This window comes from Enhydra lutris, unplaced genomic scaffold (assembly GCF_002288905.1).
Source record: "Enhydra lutris kenyoni isolate GAN:26980312 unplaced genomic scaffold, ASM228890v2 scaffoldscaffold77, whole genome shotgun sequence".
NCBI classification, from domain to species: Eukaryota; Metazoa; Chordata; class Mammalia; order Carnivora; family Mustelidae; genus Enhydra; species Enhydra lutris.
Window position 1 is genome coordinate 6,131,572 of NW_019154161.1, and position 22,769 is coordinate 6,154,340.

The window sequence follows — 22,769 nt, forward strand, 5'->3', positions numbered from 1 at the left end:
GTGGAGTAATAATGTTAAGTAGATTCCTTCTCAAAGTGAGTTTTACAAGTTTTACTGTCCTTTAAGACAAAGGGCACAAGCCCCATAAACTCTTAAGTTTCTAAAAGATCAGGTTTCTAATCCCAAGGTAAGCAATTCAAATAAACGTTTCCAGTGGTGATGGAACAGGGTACCATGTGGGAGGCATTCAGCTGCAAAACCCATAATTGTTACTTTGCAAGGTGCCCCAGGCTTATTTCATGGTTCAATGAAATCCTTCTGTCCATTCCTCCACCCTGAGTTTATTGAATATCCTCCCCAGAATTCTATCTCATAGCCTCAAGATGGCTGCCTCAGCTCTAGATATCCGGCCCTCGCACCATATCACAGTGATAAGCAGACTAGAAGCACACACCCCGATCTGTGAATATGTTACAAATCTGTGGATATGTTGCTTTACATAGCAAGAGGAACTTTGCAGATGTAATTAGGGTTACATACAAGATAGCCAGGAAGCCTGGCTTATCCAGCCGGGCCCAGTCAAACAACACAGTCCTTCAAAGCAGAGAACTTGTTCCAGCTGGGAGCAGTAGAGAGACATGGCAGGAAGAGAAGCCAGAGAGATTCCAGGCATGAGAGAGATTTGTCCTGTGCGGCCCTCCAATGCAGAGCCTTCGTGCTAGGACTGGTGGGAGACCTCAGGAGCCAAGGGTGGCCCGTAGCTGGGTCACCAGCAAGGGAACGGGGACCTCAGTCTTAGCTCCAAGAAACTGGGTTCTGCCAATACCCTGAGTGACCTCGCGAATGGATTCTTCCCACTCACAAGGGGCCCAGCCAGGGGGACACCTTGATGTCAGCGGTAAAACTTGCAGAACCAGCCTGGACTTCTGACCTGCAGAACTGTGACATAATGAATTTATGTTGTTTTAAACAGCCGAGTTTGTGGTGAGTTGTTATGATCTGTTACGGCAGAAATAGGGAACTCATGCAGTTATTTATTTATCTGATAGTGAGCACAAGCAGGGGGAAGGGCAGAGAAAGAAGCAGACTCCCCGCTGAGCAAGGCGCACATGGGTCTCTATCTCAGGACCCTGAGATCATGACCTGAGCTGAGGCAGACACTTCACTGACTGAGGCCCCCTGCCCCCCCCCCGACCAGTGGCCCACACAGTATTTAGATACAGGAAGCAGGAAATGGCTCTTTGGGACCCTGCCTCCGTTTTTTCCTAAGTGAATAAATTCCCAGGAGCCTCCAGACACAGGCTTGATTCATCTTGTTACTTCCTTCGAGCTGTTGCTTGAGGCCCGGTGAGTCTCCCAGGGCTGTCCTCTGCCCGGCATGTCTGTCCAGCACGCTGACCCCTTGCCCTGAGCCCTCATATCAGCAGCACTTTCTAACGTACGTGATTCGGTTATTTAATCACATGTCCTGCCCATTGTCTGTTCCCTCTGCCTCTGCCCATCCTTGCATAAAAGGTGATTTGTTTCCTTTACTGGTGTGCTCTAAGCACTTAAAACAGTACCTGGCACATAGTCGGGCCAGATAAATCTTTGTGGCGTGAACTGGGCGGGGGAGGGGGGGCAATGACAGGGAGGCAGTATGGGTTGGGAGGGTGGTCGAGGCCACGCCTAGAAAACACAGCCTTGAGCCTTGAGCAGGAGGCTGGCAGGTGACGGTGTGGGGGCAGGAAGGCCCTGGGTTTATTTTCACCTGTCAGAAACAAAGTGAGTGTTGTACGACAGGGAGGAGCCCAGGAAGTTCCTCTTTCTTGTTGGGGCAGGAGTACACAGACCCTGCCTGGGGGAGGGTGGGGAGGGGAATTTGGAAGAGAAAACCCCCCTCCTGTGTGAAGGGGCAGATTTGGGAAGTCCACTCCAGTGGTGGCTCTCTCCTCTTGGGTGGAGCGGAGGTGAGGGAGAGGTGAGAACCTTGGGATGGGAGCGGGACTGAGCAGAGGAATCAGGAGGGAAGCCCCAGCTGAGGAGTGGGTGGACAGTCAGAAGACCAGAAATCCCGCCAGGAAGGGCAGGATGGATAGACGGAGGCCTTGGATGCAAGGTGCGCCTGGCACAGGGAGCCACGGACTGTGGGAGTGTGGTGGGCTGATGTGGCCACAGGCGTTGATCCATCTGGGTGTACAGAGGAAATGAGGCTGGGGTTAGCCAGAAGCCACATTAGGACCTTGGAAGGCAGGACAGATGGAGGTTAAGAGCCAGGGAGACCAGAATCTATGGCCCAACAGGCCCTGTGACCGCAGAAGAGTCATCTCCCTTCCCTGAGCTTTGGTGTTCTTAACTACAAGATGGAGTTGATACCCTCTAACCTACATGACTTTTCATTTGTCTTTTTTTTAAATAAAGATTTTGTTTATGAGAGAGAGAGAGAGAGCGCATATGAGTAGGGGGAGGAGGGGCAGAGGCAGAGGGAGAAGCAGGCTCCCTGCTGAGCAGGGAGCCCCACCCAGGGCTGGATCCCTGGACCCTGGGATTGTGACCTGGGCGGAAGGCAGATGCTCCACCTCCTGAGTCACCCAGGCACCTGACTTCATTTTTCTGTAGCCTGTATCACTTCTTGGTATTCCACATAACTTACCTGTTTATCATGCTCATTGTTTATTGTCTCTCTCTGCCCTGGAACTGGGTTTTCTGTCCATTTCATCCGGAGCACCTAGAGCAGACACAGGAGGTACTCAGGACATGTGTGTTGAGTGACTGAGTGAGCGCACACTTCCTCCCCGGAGCTGATATCACCACAGTCACAACACCTAGTGGAGAGTCACACGTACTGTACTGAACGTGCTGAATGCTTACTCTGTGCTGGGCACTTTCCCAGCATCAAATCAGCTCATTCTCACCGACATCTTGTTTGTCCGGTTCTGCAGATGGGACCAGGAAGCTCACGGGCTTTTACGTTCCCGCCCAGTCTCAGCTGGGGCGTGAACTCCGCCACCGCCTCCCAGTCACAGCCACAGACCCTCAGAAGAGCCAAAGCCATCCTCACCCCGTGTTAGAGCCGAGGAGAGCAGTCACAAGGGGGCGGAGTGACATGCCCAGGGCCACGTGGCTGGCGGGTGGAGGGACCAGGATCCGCATCCCTGCGGTTTGGCTCCAGAGCCAGTTTGCTCGGCTGCATGCGTCCCTGGAGCGGACACTTGGTGACTGCCTGTGGCATGAAGGAGACCCAGGCGGGCAGCAAGCTGGGGCAGCTGGGGGACCGAGCTCTCCTCCTCCTGATGCCAAGGTGCCTCTCTTGCCCTCGGTAATCATTTTAGAGTCTTCTCAGCTTTACCTGGAACCACCCACCTCTCACTTCCTCTATTCTGGCGCCTGAACTTCCTTCTGGGCCTCAGACTCTGCAGTCTCCTGCATGCTGCCCCCTCTGCCCACTGGGCTCTCCCCTGACCCACTCCTGCATCTTCCAGGCCTCCGGCTCGATGTCCTCTCCTCCAGGAAGTCCTCCCTGACCTCCAGCTGGGCCAGGTGCTTCCTCTGGGCTCCTCCAGCCCAGCCCTGTGCCTGCTGGCTTGGCACTGACTGGGGACAGTTCTGTGAGCTCGTGCTGGCAGGGCTAGGGATGTCTTCATCACTACTGTGTCCCCAACTACTCAGCACAGGGATCAGCACAGAAGAGGAGCCCAGGGACTATTTGTTAATGAGTGACAGAGTGAATGGATACAGGGGTTGATGGTTGTTAATAATTGTTCTCTAACTGGTTGATTCCATTCGATCTTCTTGGTCTAGGTGTTCCTAGACCAAGACCAAGACCAAGACCAAAGACCAACAGCTTGTCTTGCCCATAGAGAATTAAAAAAAAAAAAAAAAGCAACTCTCCTATATTGAATCTTTACTGCGTCTGCAGGTCTCAGCTCAGATGTCTGCTCCTCCAGGAAGCCCTCCGTGCCCCTTCTCCCCAGGTGGGGGTCAGGCACCCCCCGGGGTTCTCCCAACCCAGCTCGCTCTGCACTTCTTGCTTTTTCTTTATGACCAGTATCATTTCAGCTTGCTTAATATTTCCAGGCTGCTCATGGTGACCTTGGCACCAAGCCTGATTTTATTAAGCTGTCAACAGGAGCCACCATTATTAGTTTGTTATTATTACTATTGATGATCATTATCTCGGTTCCTGGTCTCCTTAACTCTAATGTTCTCCAATTGTCCCTCCCTGGCACCCCCCCCCCCGGATTGCTCCTGCATCCTGGCAAAGAGATGGGGACGGGGGCTTAGGAGGAGGGTGACATTGTTCTCAAGGGGACTGAGGGCCAAAAGTCAGGGATTTCTTTCTCCTTTTCCACCTTGGTGGAAACCCAGGATTTCTGGGGTTCGTGTTCTCTGTGTGGACAGAGGAAGGAAAGAGAGCCCTGGGGTGGGGGGGGGTGGGTCCAAAGTTCCTCCCCGCGGCCACCACCCGTCTGTCCCGGGAGCCACTGTCATCACAGTGAGGTTGCCGCAGGGCAGAGGGGAAGCAGAGGATGCTGGAGGCGTGCAGGTGGAGTGAAGACAGCGCCTGCGTGTGCAAGCCGGGGCACACGGGCCAGGTGCCGGGACCCATGGGGCTCGCTGACTTACGGGGCCACCACTGGGTGGGAATCCTGCTTGCAGGTGAGTGTACTGCTCCCTTCAGAGGGGCCTGGGGACGGTGTGTGTGTGTGTGTGTGTGTTTGTGTGTGTGTGTGTGTGTGTGCACGCGCGCGCACGCTTGCACCTGCACAAAAGAGACACAGAACTAGAAATACACACGTGTGCACGCGCGCTCGCACACACACACACACAGAAATATAGATAATTACAAAAGAGATCGGCAAAGGTAGAAAGAGACCAGAGATAATGACATACAGACAGGGAGAGATGGAGTCAGAACCACAGAACCAGAGACCTAGAGAGAACTAGGGGGACAGAGAGGCAGAATGTGAATATGACAGGAGAAACTGTAGCAGAAGGAAGAACAGGGAGGGACATATAGGAGAGAAGGAGACAGAGGACAGACAGAGACAGCAAGACCAGTGTACAAATACACAGAGAAATAGATTCAGGGGAGTTGTAGAGACAGACCCAGAGAGAGAGGTAGGGAAAGAGCTGGAACATGACCCTTAGACAGGAGAAGACGGGCAGAGGGAGGATACGCCAGCCCCGAGTGGCCAGGTCACACCTCAGTCAGGACGGGAGTGGACGTGACACTAATGCTTAGACTCTTGGAGGCAAAAGGAAGAAACTAGACTATTTTGATAAGGGATAAGTAAAGCATGTTGGAGGCAAAGAAATGATTTTGCAGTATGTGGTGTGCAGAACTCAGCCCTGCTTTGCTGTGTGGCCCTGAGATGGGCCCTTCCCCCTGGCTGACCTGGCGGGCTGCGGGGGCTCCGGAGTCCCCTGAGGGGCTGGGAGTTCGGTTCCTCCTGTGCACAGAAGGCAGAAGGCAGGACCCTGTGGGGAGGAAGCTGGGGGGGAAGGGGCTGGCTGTCTGCAGAGGGAGGTGTGTCTCAGATGGGTGAGAAGACCCACTGTTCATGCTTTCACTCATAATATTTCTTTTATCCTTACAATAGTTATACGAAGCGGAGTTATTACTCCATTTTACAGATGGGGAAATAGACTCACAGAGGGGACATGACTTGCCAAAAAAAAAAAAAAAGACAAAGCTGGGATTCACAGGCAGGCAGGCAGGCTTTGAGCCTGTAGACTTAACCTCTAGCAATATTACAGGCAGAAAATACAAACATGGAAATGATTGTAATAATAGTGACTGAGCACTTACTCTGAACTGTTTCAAGCGTGTCCATCTGATAGCTCATCAAACCTCCCAACAACCTGATGCACTAAGTTCTATTCTCCCCATTTTGCTGTTGAAGAAATTGGGATTCACAAAGAGAGAGCCTCTTGCCCATGATCGTAGACCCAGTAGTTTTTTCCATATATCTTAAGGGCCCATGCCCTTAACCACTGACTGAGCAGGGAATGGGGCAGGCCTCAGGCCAGCCTGGGGTCCAGGGAGGGCTGGAGAGAGAAACCTGGCTGCTGGCCTCCGTGAATTGGGCTGAGGGGAGGGGTGGGGATCAAGGTCAAGGTCAGCTGCACAGGAGCACGGCAGTCGGGAGGGGGTGGTGTGGGGGGGTCCCCACTCAGGTCATGGTCTCTTCAAGCGTGAATGTAGATTGGCCAACTGGAAAACCAACTCTTGCTATCTGGTTCCCTTTTCCTCCTGGAGGGAGGGAAATCTCTCCCTGAGGGCAAGTCTGCGGAGGTACAGAAGGTTAATCCCTGCCCTCCCCCCCCCCGCCCCCGCCCCCACCTGAAAATAGAAGTTCCTGTTTATTCTGGATAAGCTCTGTGCCCATCCCTGGCCTGACGGGAAGAATGATGCAGTGGTAGAACAGCCTTTAGGTGCTGGCAGACCAGGTTCAAGTTTGCCACTTAACTGTAATGGTCTCGGAAAGTGACTCCACCTCTCTGAGCATCTCTTTCGCTCTTGCGGAATGAAGAGACGGATCATGGATTTCCTGCGCAGTGAGCATCATTGGAGCACAGTGACCCTCGGGGGGCCCCATTACAGCATGCCAGTGTTCATTACCACAACACACAACCCCGGGCTGCAGGTGACGTTATGTCCATTCTGCAGCTGCACAAATTGAGACTCAAGAAGATTAAAAACACGCCACAAGTCACATGGTCAGTCAGTAGTGGCTAGGAGTCAGGCCTCTAGGGGTGAAATGCCATGTCCATGACCTAGACCTTCCTCTACAAAGACCATAACTGGACACTCTCAATACACCTTCTCTGTCTCTTCTCTCTTCCCCACCAGCCTCGCTTTTGACCATGTGGAGTCTGCCAGCTGCAGCCCAGTTCACCACCAATGCCAACCCACTGACCATCACCCAAGGTGAGAAGGACCTTGTTCCATCTATGTCCTGGACACCCTGGGCACCCCAGACTCAATGGCAGATTCAGAGATGTGGGCAGAGGAAACAAGGCTATCATTCTGATCCCTGTCTTCATACCTAAAGCACCCATCAGTATTCCGTGCCCCAAATCCCAACAGGACAAATCTGATTGGCCCAGCCAACCAGATGGTCTGGCAATACCTGGTCAGATCCGTTGTACTCGGGGCAGGGGTGGAGGGGTGGACTGTGCCTGGCATGGTTGTGGGTGGGAAAGGTTGGCTAAGAAGTGGGCAGTGGGATCTGGCTGGCATCCCAGTTACAAGCGTGGTTCTCCTTACAGCTGCTATTAATGGACCCATTGTCATATCCCAGATCCTTCTGCTTTATTCATACAATCCCCTTTAATGAGGTTCAGAGAGGGGAAGTAAGTCGCCCGTGATCACACTTAAAATGAGCAGTAGATCTAGCATCTGAGTCTAGGCCTTGACCTCATTCGTCTTTTGGCAATTCCAGTCCAGTCTCTCTGGGTCCCTCTGTGGCTACGTTTTGTCTGGTCCCCCTCTGTCTGTGTCTCTGCCTCTGCCTCCTCTCTCTTTCTCCCTGTGCAGAACTGCTGTCCAGGCCCACCATTTTGATCAGCCAGGCTGTTGCCATAGAACAGAGAGAAGAGGTGACCCTCTACTGCGACACCAAGGACGCCAACGTTACCATCCGCTGGTTCTCCAAAGATCTCCCCGTCGTGTTCCATGAGCGCATGCTGCTGTCCACAGATGGCAAGACCCTCACCATCCAGCCCGTGCAGCGGGAGGACTCCGCGCCTTACAAATGCCAAACTCGGGGTTTCCACCAGGCCCAGAGCAGTGATCCTGTCCTCCTGACTGTGAACTGTGAGTCCCTTTCCATTCTCCCCAGCCCTCACGGACACCCCCTATCTTGGTAATTTCATTCAGTCTCACAGCTCCAGATACTATCAAATGTGGACTTGTCTAACCTTGAACTCCAGACGTGTAACTAACTGATGTCTCTGCTTGGACTCTACTGTGAATCCAGGTTAAGAGATCTAAAACTAAGTTCCTTACCCTTCAGATGTTTGCTACAAAGTCTTGCCTGGGTAGGGACAAAGAAAGAGCATTCGCTGGCACGCTTTAGATGTGTCCTACAATCCTGCTTCACCCAGGGATCAGGCTGACATTTCATTTCCATTAGACTCTGGCACCTCCTTTGTAACTGACCCAGAGCTTGGGTGGAGAGAAGAGAAATAGTAATATTTATTGATTCCTGAGGTCTAAGAGACCCATTGCTGATGAGATCACTCCTGCTATGATCGTTCTTGTCCTTCCAGATGGTCCTGACCCATTCGAGATCAAGGTGGATTCTGGTGTATCCAGCGGGGGAGTGGTTGAGGTGACAGAGGGCTCCACTGTGACCTTCTCTGTGGAAACACAGTCTCACCCACCTCCTGACTATTCCTGGTTTTTCCACAATAATTCCACCCCATCTTCCACCAAGAGAACGGTCACCATCCAGGCTGTGTCCATGGAACATGAAGGCATGTACAGGTGCCTGGTGTCCAACAGTGCCACCCACCTGCTCCGCCTGGGTGCTCTTCAAGTCCGAGTCCTTGGTGAGTCTCTTTTTCCTGTTCCTCTCCTTTGCTCCTCTGAGAAGCAGAACTACACCAATATCCCAGAGGTTGGGGAGGACCCAGAAGAGTGGGGATTTCCTGCGTGGCTGGTGGCAGAATGGGGCTCTAACCATGGGGAAGGACCTGGCTCTGGGCTTGGCCCATCTTCCACCAGACCCTGTTGGCTGTCTGTGGGTTGTGTCCATTCTTCAATTCTCTGAAAGTCACTGCGGGCGCTGATTATACATAACAAACACGCAGTATTCATACATCTCAGCACACAAATAATGACCACATATGCATAGCACACTCACATACATGCACAACACACACAAGACACATGTAATTCACACACAGTGAGTACACACAACACTACCAACATACAACATACATGCAAAGCACACACAACATGCACGCAACAGGGGCGCCCGGGTGGCTCAGTGGGTTAAGCCACTGCCTTCGGCTCAGGTCATGATCCCAGGATCCTGGGATCGAGTTCCACATCGGGCTTTCTGCTCAGCAGGGAGCCTGCTTCTCCACCCCCGCCCCCCCGCTTCTGCCTGCCTCTCTGCCTATTTGTGATCTCTGTCTGTCAAATAAATAAATAAAATCTTTAAAAACACACAAACAAAAAAACCCAACATGCATGCAACAGATACATGTAACACACAGTACATATCACAGCATAGACCTGCGTCACATGCTCACACTGTACATACCAACCCCCAACACATACAAGCAATAAACTCGCACATACACACAACCCATCTGCTACGCACAGGATATACTCACATAAAACACAGACGTCCATACCTCACACGGAACACGTATACAACCAACAATACCGCAAACACAACACGCTCTCATGCGAATCATGTATACACACAATATAGAACATACACACACACATTACAGTCACTCAGTGTCTTCACATACAACGCAGGAAATACACCACATACTGGACATTCAGTGCCCTCAGCACGTGTACACAACTGACACACATTACACACACTCCGTCTATACATACGACACACACAACATAGTCATACACAAAGCATATAGAACACCATACAATTCACATGCGTTAACACACACAATACCACACACAACATACACTCCCATGCAGAAAATATATACACACACAACACACTCACAGAGTGAATATACAATACCTCATAGTCACAAAACATACATACACAACACACACATACAACAGACACAAACTTACACACAACATGTCCATATACCACACACCATACACACAAAACCCATAACACACTTACATTGTTGTCACACAGCACACACTCGAACCTCCCATGTAATGCAGTCATAGGCAAAGAACACACACATACACACACACCCCACCCACAACACATACACACACATCCCTGGAAAGCCCTATGGCGTGTGCCTGGAAGGGTCCCTGACCCCCACCCTGTGTCTCTCTGTGTTTCCAGAAATGCTGCCCAAGCCTCACATTGTGTCCTCAAGCCTGACTCCCGTGGAAAATGCCAGCTCCGTGACACTGACCTGCCAGACCTCCCGCAAGGTGACTGCAGTCCTGTGGTTCCTGAGGGGCCAGGCCCTCCGGCCCAGCGAGCACCTGATGCTGTCGGCCGGCAACCGGAGCCTGGTCATCCACGGCCTCCAGCGAGACGACATGGGCCCCTATGAGTGCGAGGTGTGGAGCGGGGGCAGCCAGGCGCGAAGCGAGCCCCTCACGCTCACCATCGGCTGTGAGTAACCCAGGCTGGACCTCGTCCTCCTCGCTCCCTCCCTCCCTCCCTTTCGGTTGTTCCTTCTAGCCATTCCTTCCATAATTATTGAATCCCTGCTCTGTGCCAGCTATGTCTGGGCACAGGCGGGGTACCTGTCCTTGTGGGCTTACATTCTAGTGGGAAGACACGCCCTCAACAGCTAAGCGAGGGAGAGGCAGGTGAGTAGAACCACGAGGCAGCAAGAGAGCCAGGGGAAGCTGCGAGGGGAGGGTGTTGCAGTCGTAGTCAGGTGGGGCAGTCGGGGAGGGTGGGGCAGTCAGGGGGGTGGGGCATCCCCGAGGAGGCGGTGCTCACGCAGAACCCTGCCGGCAGCTAAGGGAACACAGCGCCCGGGAGGGAGCAGCATGCGAGATGGGCAGTGCGCAGTGGAGGAAGGAACCCAAGGAGGCCAAGGCAACCGGACAGGAGAATTAGGGGGAGGACAGAACAGGAGAGGGGGCAGACCCTGCAGGGCCCCGTAAGCCATGGCGAGGGCCTGGAAGCAACAAGAGGCTGTGAGCGGAGGGAGGAGAGGTTCAGACTTAGGTTTTCACAGGGTATCCTGGGCCCTTGTCTATGGGGTGGAAGCAGTGGAGAGGGAGGAGGTTGAGAAGATGTTGTGCTTGTTTGGGTTCTTGGAGAGACAGACCCCAAGGTAGGATTAAAGGGGTGACCCATGCAAGGATTTTAGTAGGAGGAATGCTCCCATACAGAAACGTAGGGAGGGCGTCTTGGTCCACCCTGAGCAAGCAGGGGAGGGGGAGGGAGAGAAGGTTGGATGGAAGCATGGAGAACACCATGCAGTCTGAGGTCATTAAGTCTTGACATCATCAAGGCTGTCGGGGAGCCCCGTATCTCCCAGGAAGGGGCCTGCCTCGGTTTCCCCAACACGCTCATACAGGTCAGATGCAGCCCGTGGGAGGGCCGGCAGTGGATTTCAGGGGCTGGGCACTTGGCTATTGAAACTCGGGCTGTCAGAAGTCTGCAAGGCGCCTTCTCAGGGTGGCCACAGTCGTCCATCAGGGGAATGAGAAGGGGTCGGACCATGGGACCATGGATGCATTTTGAATCTAGAGCTCAGGATTTGCTGCTGTTGACACAAGTGAAAGAGAAAGGCACTGACTGCAAGGTTTTTTGCCTGAGCTACTCAAACGGTATAGTGGCCACGAGCTGAAGCGAAGAGGCACCTGCAGGGAGAGAAAGTAGGGTCTGCATGTATACGTGTTACATGTATACACTCCGCATGTATACGTGTTAGGTACCGGGGCACGTGGAGGTGGGGCTTACATACACTGCTGCTCCCTTCCCCCTTCCCACTTCAGTCATGAAGCCCCAAACTGCTCTTCTATTCTCCCTCTCTGCTGAGCAAATGTGGGGTGCTTGCTGAGTAACAGCCGTGACTGTTGGAGCTCCCAGCCTACCTTGGGTGGGGAGGTTGATAATCAGGCCAAGAAAAATAGTGTCAAGAGGACTGCCATGGGACGACAGGATTTGGGGAACCCAAGGAGGCCCCACCAGTCTGGGGCATGTGGGAAGGCTCATGGTGAGAGGTGCTGTCCACCATGAGATCCAGAGGACGAGTAAGTCGCTATGTGGAGCAGACTCCTGGAAGAGCATTCCAGAGAAGGAAGAGAATCTGTGAAGGCTCTGAAGTTAAGAGGAAATATGATAAAGATGGAACATCCAAGAAGGGTCTTATTTCTGAATTGAGAGGGGAGAGGTGTGGAGAGGGGAGAGGTAGGGCCAGAAGGGTCTGGATTGTGAATGAGCCGGTCAGCCATGGCCTTTGTCCTGAGGGCACTGGGGAGCCATGGAGGGTTCTAAGCAGGGAAGGGATAGTGTCAAGTTTGTACTTAGGGAGCCCTCTGGCTGCTGTGTGGAGGATTTGTCACCAGGATGGGAAGACCCTGAGGGATCCTGGTGGCCATGGGGTTCGGATGGGGAGAATATCCAAGTATACCTAGGAGGGGATGAGGACAGGATTATCCTCCTTTTCCGGAGTGTCCCAGCTAGAAACTCTTCACATCCTTCTTTCCAGTAGTTCAGGTTAACTTAAGTAAGACAAAGACTCAACTCTTAGTTTGCATGAGAAACTCAACGGCCATTTCATTTGTTTCCTTCACGTGCATGGGAGGAGAGCCAAGTGCCAATGATCTCCTTCCGGCTTCAGGAAGGAACTCCACAGGAAACTCTACTTTGGAGAATAGAAGGATGGAAATTTAAATATTGCAACAGGGCCATTTGCTCATCAGTAAGAAAGTCCACCAGAATGATAAAGTTTTTGCAAGTGTGGGGCTATGCTCACGGGGCACAGCAACAATCCGGGAATCCTGGATGCGTTGCGAGGCTCCTTGGTGAGAGCTTGCTTTTGCAAGAGCAGGGGGTTTGTTTTTTATTTCGATGTTTTGCATTGGGTTTCTCCCTTCCATGTTGTAGACCACAGGCTGCCTGCTTGGCGGCTAAGGAGGGAAAGGGAACATCTTGCTGAGACTCCTTTCAATGGCAGTTAGAAGAGACTTCATTCTCCAGGCTACAGCCTAGAATTGTTAGAATCGAGAAGCGGGGGCGAGGGGAGGGGTCTAGCTTCCAACGCGGAAGCAGAGTGGGCAGAACGGGAAAATTTCCAGGCGGTGATGTTTGGCTCTGCACACAGATGGCCCAGATCGAGTGGACATCACCAGCAGGGCGGCGTCTGGGGCGGTCGGCACTATCCAGGCAGAGCTCAACTCCAGCCTGACCCTGCAGTGTCAGGCAGAGTCCCAGCCGGGCGCTAAGTTTCACTGGACCCTTGAGCACTCCACCGCTGTGTATGTGGGGGAGCAGCTAATCATCGAGGCCCTGACCTGGGAATACGAGGGCATCTACAACTGCACGGCCTCCAACCCGGTGACCCACCTGGCCCGCTCTGCCTCCGTCCTGGTCAGAGTGGCAGGTGAGTGCGTCCATGCTCCCCTCCCCCCCATGCCATCTTCTAGTGTAACAACAGGTGTACTGCATGGGCCAGGTTTCCAATCTGGAGCTGCCAAATCCCAGCCTTTAATGCTCAGGAGCCAGAAACTCTCCTTCCCAGCTGTGGGCCCTGAAAAACCCTCCAGGCTGCGCTGAGCCTCGGTTTTCTTATCTGGAAATGGGGGTTGTGATGCGTTATCTTCCAGAGTTGTTTAGAAGGACAGTGAGTCAGGGAGATAGCCAATGAATGAAAGAGTGAACTGGTAGGAATTACATTAATTATAGGAATTATATATATTTTATTTTTTAAAAAGACTTTATTTATTTGACAGAGAGAGAGATCACAAGTAGGCATAGAGCAGGCAGAGAGAGAGGAGAAGCAGGCTCCCCACTGAGCAGAGAGCCCAATGTGGGGCTCGATCCCAGGACCCTGAGACCATGACCTGAGCCGAAGGCAGAGGCTCAACCCACTGAGCCACTCAGGCACCCCAAAAATTATATATATTTTAAAGATTCTATTTGTTGGAGAGAGAGAGAGAGAGAGAGAGAGAGAGAGAGAGAGAAAATGAGCAAGCAGGGGGTGGGGCAAAAGGAGAGGGAGAAGCTGACTTCCCGCTGAGCAGGGAGCCTGACGTGGGGCTCAATCCCAGCCGAAGGCAGATACTTAACCAACTGAGCCCCCCCCATGCCCCTAATTATAGGAATTGTATTAATTAATTGTATTAGTCACAGCTGGGTGTGACTAGAAGCGAGTACCTGTATTTTTATCTTGAGTTCTTGAGAGGGCAACACAGTGTCAGAGTTTTGTATCCCAGCTCTAATGCTTATTGGCTGTGTGACCTTGGGCATGCTGCTTAGCCTCTCTGAACCTCTGATTCCTTGTGGGTAAAATAAACATAACAACTATGCTTATATCAGAGGGTCGTTCAAAATTAACCAACATTGGTAAGGTTTTTATGGCAGTGCCTGGCATATTGTGTTTGTTAAACAAGTAAAATTATTCTTTATTGAGCCTAGGCCACATGCTTGAAACAAGGCTTTCCATATACAGTATCAGCAAGCCCTTCGTGGGTGCCCCCTGCCAGCCAGCTCTGAGGTAGGCCTGCTGGCACCTCCATTGTGTAGGAGAGCTTTGAAGCCAGGCTGGCCGCCTCAGGAGTCAGGTTCTCAGTTGTCACCGAGAGGAGGACCCTATGCACCTTCCCCAAACTACCTTACTGAATCTTCAAAACAACCCTCTGGTCTTGTGAAGACCCTTTGATGAACGGAGAAACTGAGGCTCTGAGGAGGAAGCAGTGAGTATGGTTGATGGTCACGGGGCTGTTGCAGGATTTGAACGAGGTCACGTAGGAAGGGCTCTTGGAGCCTAGAGCCTGGTGGATGACAGCGTCTCTCACCATCATCAGATCATGTCACAGCCTCTTACCGAGTACTGACTGTGTCAGGCGCGGCGCTCTTACTCCTACGTGGGAGCTCCCTTAATCCCCTCGAAGCCTAGAGGGTTATGAATGGCTATGCTTGTTTGACACAGAAAGAAAGGCTTAGAGAGTGAAACTAAGACCCCCGATGCCCCCTGGAGGCCCCCTCCTGCCCCGCCAAAGCAGAGAGCCCCTTCCTCTCCCCCCGATCCTCACGGCTGCCTTCCTAATCCCTGTGGCTGGAAGTCACCCCTTGGGGAAGGCTTTTGGGCAGAAGCTGGATGGGCAAACACAGGCCCACGTTAATGATTACAGCTGCCATTTATTAATCAATCACCTGTGGGTGCCCGGCATCCACAGTCACGACCTCATTTCATCTTCGCATCATTACTGTGCCTCATCACTCTGCAGATGAGGAAACGGGACTCAGAAGGGGATGTCACTTGCCCGTGGTCCCAGGGCCCCAGAGAGTCAAAGGTGACTCAGGTATGAAAAAGGAGGGGGGAAAAGGGGGGAAAGCCAGCTTTCTGGTTTTCAAAACCCTTTCCTCTGAAAGCTGTATTTGACCCATTTCCCAAGCAATATTGTCATCCCACCAACATTTACTGATCACTTTTCATGGGTCTAAATATTGTCCTATCTGGGGCATGTTGAACATTCCATATTTTGAACATGAATACTCTTCTGTTGAGTCTTTTTACCAAACACTGACACTATTATCCCTGTTCTGCAGAGGAGACAGCTGAAGCACAGAGAGGTTAAGTAGCATGGTCAAGGTCACACAGCTGAGATGTGAATAGGCCATTTGTCTCCAGAAATGATGCTGTTAATACCACAAAATGCTGCCTCCCAGTGACTGGAAAACACCTGTTTATCAAGTGACAGTAGAGACAAAGCCACAGCTTGGGAATGAGGACAAGGGCAGGCAAGAGGGTGTGTCAGACCAGGGTCCTGATTCTTGCTCCTTGCCCAGGTCCCAGGTCTTCCCTGTCTGCAAGAGTCATTGCTGGCATTACCCTTGGGATCCTGACTCTCATTACCCTATCCACAGGGCTGGGCTATTTCCTCTGCAACAGAAACGCCAGACGGTAATGCTGGGAATGAATGGGTTAGGGAACTCGGCCTGCCCGCCCGCAGTGTTGCTGACCATGGTGCTGAGCTGTGTCTGTAGCAACTGGGGAACTCAGGGGGGTTGGGACATTGCCCAAGGATGGATGTGGGATATGGGTAGGGCCTATGAAGATGGCAAGGACTGGAGGCAAAAGAATGAGGGATTTGGGGTTTTAGGTTCTCAAGCAAAAAAGCGGAGGACCCCATCCAGGAGGGAGCAACACCCACCTCTGCAGAGGGGCCCTGTGCAGTGTCCTGTTCCAGTAAGTGACTTCATCGTTGATGCCCAGGGCAGCAGCGGGGTCTGGGGAAGGGGCTGGTACCAGGAGTCTGGGCCTCTGCTCCCAGCTTTGCCACTAGTGATCACGGATGAGATTGGAGCCAAGAACCCTGAGGAGTTCTCCCCTGTTCCAACAGCCACAGCAAAAAAAATAGGATAGTCTCTCCTTCTTCACTTTCAGAAAACTTTCCCAGTTGATTGCTGTAGGCAGAGAGAATCAGTCACAACATTCATCCCTGCTGAACCCAGAGTCAGCCTTATAACCCACCTCAGCACGGTGCTTCACGCGCCCTCTACTGATGCATGGGGGCTGACTAAAAGCAAAATGAAACATCTTTGACATCTCTGGGCTGGGATTCCGGAAGGATGCCCTCCCCCCTGAAATGGAAGAGACTGTCCAATCCAGCTCAGTTTCACAGAGAGGAGATCCACGCCCAGGAAGGAGAAAGGATAAACCCATGCTCCAGAGGCCCACTAGGACTAGATCTTAGATTTCCATCCTCGGCCACCTCATCAAAGAGCCTTATCTAACCCAGAATTAGATTTCCTGGTCAAGTTCACTGGAGCTGTGCTGGGGAGTCCTGGGGAGGACGGAAGGAAGGTTTCTGCCACTACCTTTCTGGGGATAGGAGTGACCTGGAGAAACAACCCCTTCCCTCACATCTCTTCCCATCTCCAGCCCCAGGCTGGCATTCCCTTTCTCTAGACTGGCCGAGGCCCATGTATGCCAATTTACCTGAACCTGAAGGACAGGTTGGAGTCAAAAAGGTGAGAGTGCTCCAGAGGGACCCTCCCTGCTCCCCTGACCATCTGGTCCTTCCCCAGGCCAGCAGGGCTGTTCCAGTCCCACCTCTTGGGTTGGGGAGTGAGGTGTGTTCTCCTGATACCTAGGGCTGGCTTAAGTCTTTCTGCATCTCCTCCCCTGCCTTCTCTGGGGATCCCAAGGTCTTCCCTGGCTTCCCATATCTTCTTGTCTTCTTGCCCTTCCTTATGACAATGCCTAGCCTGAGCTCCTCTGAGAATCAGGAGGGATGTACCCGCCTCTGAGGCCAAAGCTGTTTCTGAGAATTTCTGGGACTGGTCCCCATCCCAAGCCCTTGACCTCTTCACTACTTTCTTTTCCCCCAGGTACTACCCCCAGAACCCCCAGAGCAGTTTTATGAGGTAATGTGGGCTCTGCTGAGTTTGATTTTAAAAAGCTGCCGTGGAAATACGATCTGAGAATTTGTGTTTGACAAGTCTGAGAAACCACCCTGTAGAATCTTCATTGTGCATCGCAAGGCCAGGGATGGAGAGAAAGTGGCCCGAGGCCTCGGACGCAGATTCTAGGTCTCTGGCTCCTACTGGGTTCCTTTTCCCTCCAGGGCTCTGAATTGGATTGCAGACAAGGTGGCACTAGCTAGCAGGCGAAGAAGTTTGGGAGTAGAGGTTGCAAAGGGAGCCAGGTGAAAAGACAGAGTTCTAGATCTAGATCAGGGGCAGGGCCCTGGGTCCTAAACTTAGATCCACTTCTGATTCTTTGTAAGGACTTGGTGAAAACTATTCCTCTCTGGGGTCACTGAAGAATGCAGGCTGGCACTTTCTAGCCACTGTGATTTTAAGGCAGTCTGTGCCCGTGGTCCCTAACTGATCTCTCCATTCCCCTGCAGAAGGATCTACCATCAGCACCCCCCAGGAACTATTCTCACAGCCCCAGAAAACCCCTGCCCAAAGTTTCTGTGGATCCATCGGTCCCCACTCTACCAAAAGGAAACATTGAGTCAAACTATGAGGTAATTTTATGCCACCCTGAATCTTCGGACAGGTGGACAGCGGTCACCATCCTGCCTCTTCCTCCTTGCTGAAAAGTCTGTAGGATAAACTCTCAAGAGAATTTCCCCTTCGTTATTTTTCGGTTCCATCCCATTCATTCTATCCTACCATGTTCTGCTTCATTTCATTCCGTTCCTTTCCAGTCCACTTGATTTACTCCGTTCCGCGTTTCTATCACATTTATTTCCACCCCACCTGGAAGGTGGAGGAGGGGCAGGAGTGTGTCCCCCAAATTGAAAAGGCACTCAGACCGGAAGACAAAGCAGCTGCCTCCATGCTGTTTACGTGGAAGTTTCCTTCAGAGTAACTTCCTGACGGGATCAGAGGGATGGTCCGGCAGCAGAGCAGTAATTCTCCACGGAGTCCGGATCTTAGTCTGCAGATTTCATAGAGTGAAGTCACAGGGTCTAACGCCTAACAGACCTCCTGCCGCCACCTGTGTGCCAGAAGGGGTGCGGGCGGGGAAGAAACTAGGTCATTCTACCAGTTACCTAAACAGCTTTGGGGAAGACCAGAACACACCCTCCCATATTCGATGGGGGTGCACCTTAACCAGCAGGTGGCAGGTTGCCCCAAGCAAGGTCATCTCACAGATGTGAACAAGATGGGGTCAGTACTGTGGGCACTCCTACACCACTCATTTCCTTTCTATCCATTTTACCTTTACTCCCTTTTTTTCTTTTCTTTTTTTGGGGATGGGGGAGAGAGCGAGCATGAGAGCGCAAGGAGGAGGGGGAGATGCTGGGGGAGAGACTCTCCAGCAGACACCCCTGCCCCCTCCCCACTGCCTAGCACAGGGCATGATGGGGGTTCCATCTCATAACCCTGAGATCATGACCTGAGCCGAAACCAAGAGTTGGGTGCTCAACTGACTGAGCCACTCAGGCGGCCAACTTAACTCCATTTCCTTCCCCCATTATTCCAACCATTTGCTTGTCATGCTGTTTACGTCCGTTCCCCTCCATCCCTCTGCACTCTATTTCTTTTGTTCCTTTCCATAAAATTCCTTCTTTTCCTCTTATGTCATCCCATTCCATTCCTTTCCATCTCTTCCTTGTGTCCCTTCCATTCTTTCCCATGGATTTCTGTTGCATTTTCTTCATTTTTATTTTTTCCCTCAAACTCTACTTGGTTCATCCCTTCCAAAGTCCGTGACCTTCTCTCCCATTCCTGTCCATTCTGCTTCCATTGCAGCCCTCTGTCTCATGTCTACTCTTTTCCTTCCCCCCCCCGTTCTTCCCCACTCATATATTTAGTCCGTCCTGTGCATTCTGGCTCCCACCATCCTACCCCTTTCTGCTCAGTACCCCTATTTACACAGCCCCACGTAGCCGGCTTTCATTTCATTCCAGATCTTTCCCTTTCTTCTCCCTGCACACAGTACCTCCCCACTCTCCTCCTTTCCCCTCCACTTCTTTCCTTCTTCTCCCTCCATGCCCTTTCCCCTGGGCCTCCGTCTTCTGCTCGTCCTATCCACCATTTCCCGTTCCCATCCACTCTTTCCTCTTCTGTCCCTTCTCCGCTCCCCTCCATTGGCCATCATTCCACGCTCCTGTCCTTCTAGCCCGTCCCGCTCCCTTCCAGCAGCCCATGCTACTTTCCATCCCCTTTAGCTTCCAGTTTTCAGGCCGTCTCCTTCCCTTCCACCTCCTTGCAGGAGCTGCATTCGACTCCGTCTCCTCATGCCCGATCCCGCAGCACCCCAGCTTCGTTCCTGGACGGCCATTCTGAACTCCCAGTTGCCCTTTGTCGTATTACTTTTTTGTCACTTGCCTTTCCACCCTTTCCCTCTCCTCAGACGCCTTCTCTTGCCATTCTTGTCCATTCGGCTCTAATCCCATGTTCCATGTCATCCCTCTCCTTTCCACAGCCACTTATTTCACTCCATTCTTTTCCTTTTCACTCCTTTCCACTATGATTTTTCCATTTATTATGTTTTAAAATATTTATTTGAGAGAGAGAGAGAAAAAAAAGAGAGAGAGAGCATGAGAGGAAGAGGGGGAGCATCAGGCAAAGGGAGAGGGAGAAGCAGACTCCCCGCCGAGCAGGGAGCCTGATATGGGGCTTGATCCCAGGACCCCGGGATCATGACCTGAGCTGAATGCAGACACTTCACTGACCGAGCCACCCTGGAGCCCCCGATTTTTCTATTTATTCCACTTACTTCATTTACATTTTTGGACCCATGCTATTAATTCCATTCCACTCCCTGACTTTTAAGTTTCCATCCGTTTCATTTCTCTCCATTCCCATCCCTTTCAGTGCCTTGACAACCATCTATCCCTTTTGATTTATTTCCTTTTATAATGTTTTATTTTTTCATATTTATGTCCCTACATTTCTCCCATGGGGGATTTGAGGCAATTAACAGCAAGCTTCTACACTACACTATATAATGGTGCTAAATTACAAATAGGAACCACAATTAGGAAAATATTTTTAATAATAGCAGGAAGTCAAGGCATGGATAAGAAAATAAATATGCTGGGCTTACATAGTATCTGGTCCCTGTATTTCTCATTTGTCTTTGACTTTCCTGGTAGCCAAATTTAAAAAAAAAAAAAAGCATCATCAGTTTTATCACCCAAAGGGAAGAAAGCTATTCGCTCATTCAGGCAAATGGGAAGAAGAGCTTCCCCCTGGAAGCTACCATAAGTCAGGAGATGGCTTCCTGGCTCTCAGGATTCGTGGTTATTTCAGAGGGACTCAAGTGAAACACCCATGTGCAGGACTAGCCAGATTACTCCACGCCCAGGGATGGGCTTTAGACAGTATCCTCTGAAGGAGTCAGTGACCAATCAGACTTTTAGGAGGCAAAAGAGGGAGGCGAGGACAGATTTGGAAAAGGGAAACTTAAGGGATACAGAACTCCAACAATTTAGTGTCTGAAGTCCTGCCTTGCAGTAGAGTGATTAATGTGTTCCTTCTCCGTCCAGAGGGCAGACCAGTTACTGTGGAGGGTATACTGGAGGGGGCCTGGCTTTAGTCTAACTGACAGGTCCACCATCCTCAGAAGATGTGAATGTCTTATAGTCAGGGGGGTTAAACATTCTTTTCTTTTTTTTTTAAGTAGGCTGCACACCCAGTGTGAGGCTTGAACTCGACCCCAAGATCCAGACTTGCATGCTCTACCAGCTAAGCCCGCCAGGCGTTCCCATAGTTAGGGACTTTAGTAAAAAGACAAACCCTCTGAAAGTAATTGAGAGAACATTGGGGAATCTCAGACAACTCAGTATCAGAAGTTATGTGTGGCATCCAAGGACAGGAATGTTATCAGGAAGCTTTGCGTTCATATGTGATTGCTATTTGCTGAGCAATGAGTTTGCTCGGTTGTTCTCAGTCCCGAGTGAATCCCTATGCACGCTTCCTGGTCACTCTTCCTCTATGACTTCAGATTTCATATAAGAACATCCTCTATTACTATTTAAAATTCCCAGGTTCTCCAGAGGAGACTCAGACTGGCTCGGGTCACTGTTGGGATTGTGTTTAGGCTTGTCAGCTCCTCGGCCTGCTAGGAACTGGTACCATTAGCCTTTTAGGTCCCTCTCTTCGTCGGGGTCTGGGGAGGAGAGCTACATTTGTTCCCTTCCCTCAGTGAAGCCAAAGCTCTTCCTAGAAGTCTCACTCGGGGAAATTCCTCTTCTGTCTCCTTGGCTAGAATTCTATCACATCGTATTCCTTGTGGCCAAGAAGGCTGAGAGGGTGAGGCGTTAGGCTTCCTAGTCTTGTCAATAGGAGTAGACAAGGGATAAGATACGGGGAGGAGTGCTGGGTCAGCAAACTCGATGTCTGTAACATTCTTCAGGGACGAGAGGGAGCAAACCATGCAAAGGGTCTGGAGTGGAATATTCCAAGTCGAGGAGCATTAAGCGAAAAGGCTCTGAGGTGGGTCTATTACAATCCGTGGCTGCAAGACAAATGATCACAAATGGAGCAGCTAATGCTGCATATGTTATTGTCTCAGAGTGTCCGTCCGGAGTCCAAGCACTGCTTAAATGGGCCTTCTGCAAGGCTGTAATGGAGATGCTGGCCCAGGCTCCGGTCTTATCTGAGGCTTGACTGGGGAAGCATCCACTTCCCAGTTCACGTGGTTCTTGGCAGCCTTCAGTTCCTTGCAGGCTCCGTAGCAAGGGCGTCAGTTTCTTACCGGCTGTCAGCTGGAGGCTGCCCTCAGTCCTTTGCCATGTGGCCCTCTCCATAGGCAGCTCACACCATCGCATCTTGCTTTTTCAAAGCCAAGACAGAAGCTGCAATCTTACGTAACAGAATCAGTACCTGCCATCAGGCACGTCCTGCCATCTTGCCATATTCTACCGGTTAGGCGCGAGTCACGGGTCTTGCCCTCAAGGGAAGGCGATGACCTTAGGGCATGAATACCAGGAGGTGAGGATTATGGGGGACACCTCAGAGTGTGTCCTCAGTGGTAAGGACGCATGAGGGCCATTGTAGGAACAGAGAGGTGCACATATGACTGAAGTGCAGTGAGATAGGGACGATCTTCGGAATGTCCAAGGATGGAGGACGGTGCCAGAGCACCTGGGTCTTGGACTAAATAGAGCAAGGAGACCAGGAGGACCTACCCAGAAAACGGAACTCACCTTTTCTCTTTGTGTAACAGGTGCTTGTGAGTCCAGAACACAGCATTTACTGCCAGATCATCCCCTGAGTCTCACAGAAGCAGATATCCTTTCTCCAGAAATCCTCAAGGAATCACACTCAATCACATGTTCAATGAAATTTACCGGGTGTCTCTTCTATCCCAGCCATTCTCTTTGCAGACCTCGTGACGTTCTGTTTTAATGTGTTTTTCAAGCGCTGGACCCAGCTCCCACCCAATCTTGGGCTTTTGGTTCGTGTTTCTTTAAAAGCAATAAAAACAGGGAGAGAGTGATCCTGAATTAGCGGGCCAAGGTTCGAGACCCAGCAGCTGGGGAAGCCTCGAGGATGGGCAAACACTGGTGGTGG

General features: G+C 51.5%; 1 protein-coding gene across 1 annotated transcript; it reads left to right on the top strand.

The window, feature by feature from the left end:
* Positions 1 to 1,264: 1,264 nt before the first annotated feature.
* On the top strand, positions 1,265 to 22,470 carry LOC111160594 (carcinoembryonic antigen related cell adhesion molecule 20). Its single transcript, XM_022523788.1, has 12 exons — positions 1,265 to 1,287; positions 6,776 to 6,853; positions 7,463 to 7,741; positions 8,197 to 8,478; positions 9,936 to 10,214; positions 12,889 to 13,167; positions 15,576 to 15,690; positions 15,890 to 15,975; positions 16,699 to 16,760; positions 17,121 to 17,156; positions 17,642 to 17,764; positions 22,423 to 22,470. Exons 2-12 carry the CDS (start codon positions 6,790 to 6,792, stop codon positions 22,468 to 22,470), a joined length of 1,653 nt encoding a protein of 550 aa, XP_022379496.1. The 5' UTR covers positions 1,265 to 1,287; positions 6,776 to 6,789.
* Positions 22,471 to 22,769: the final 299 nt, after the last annotated feature.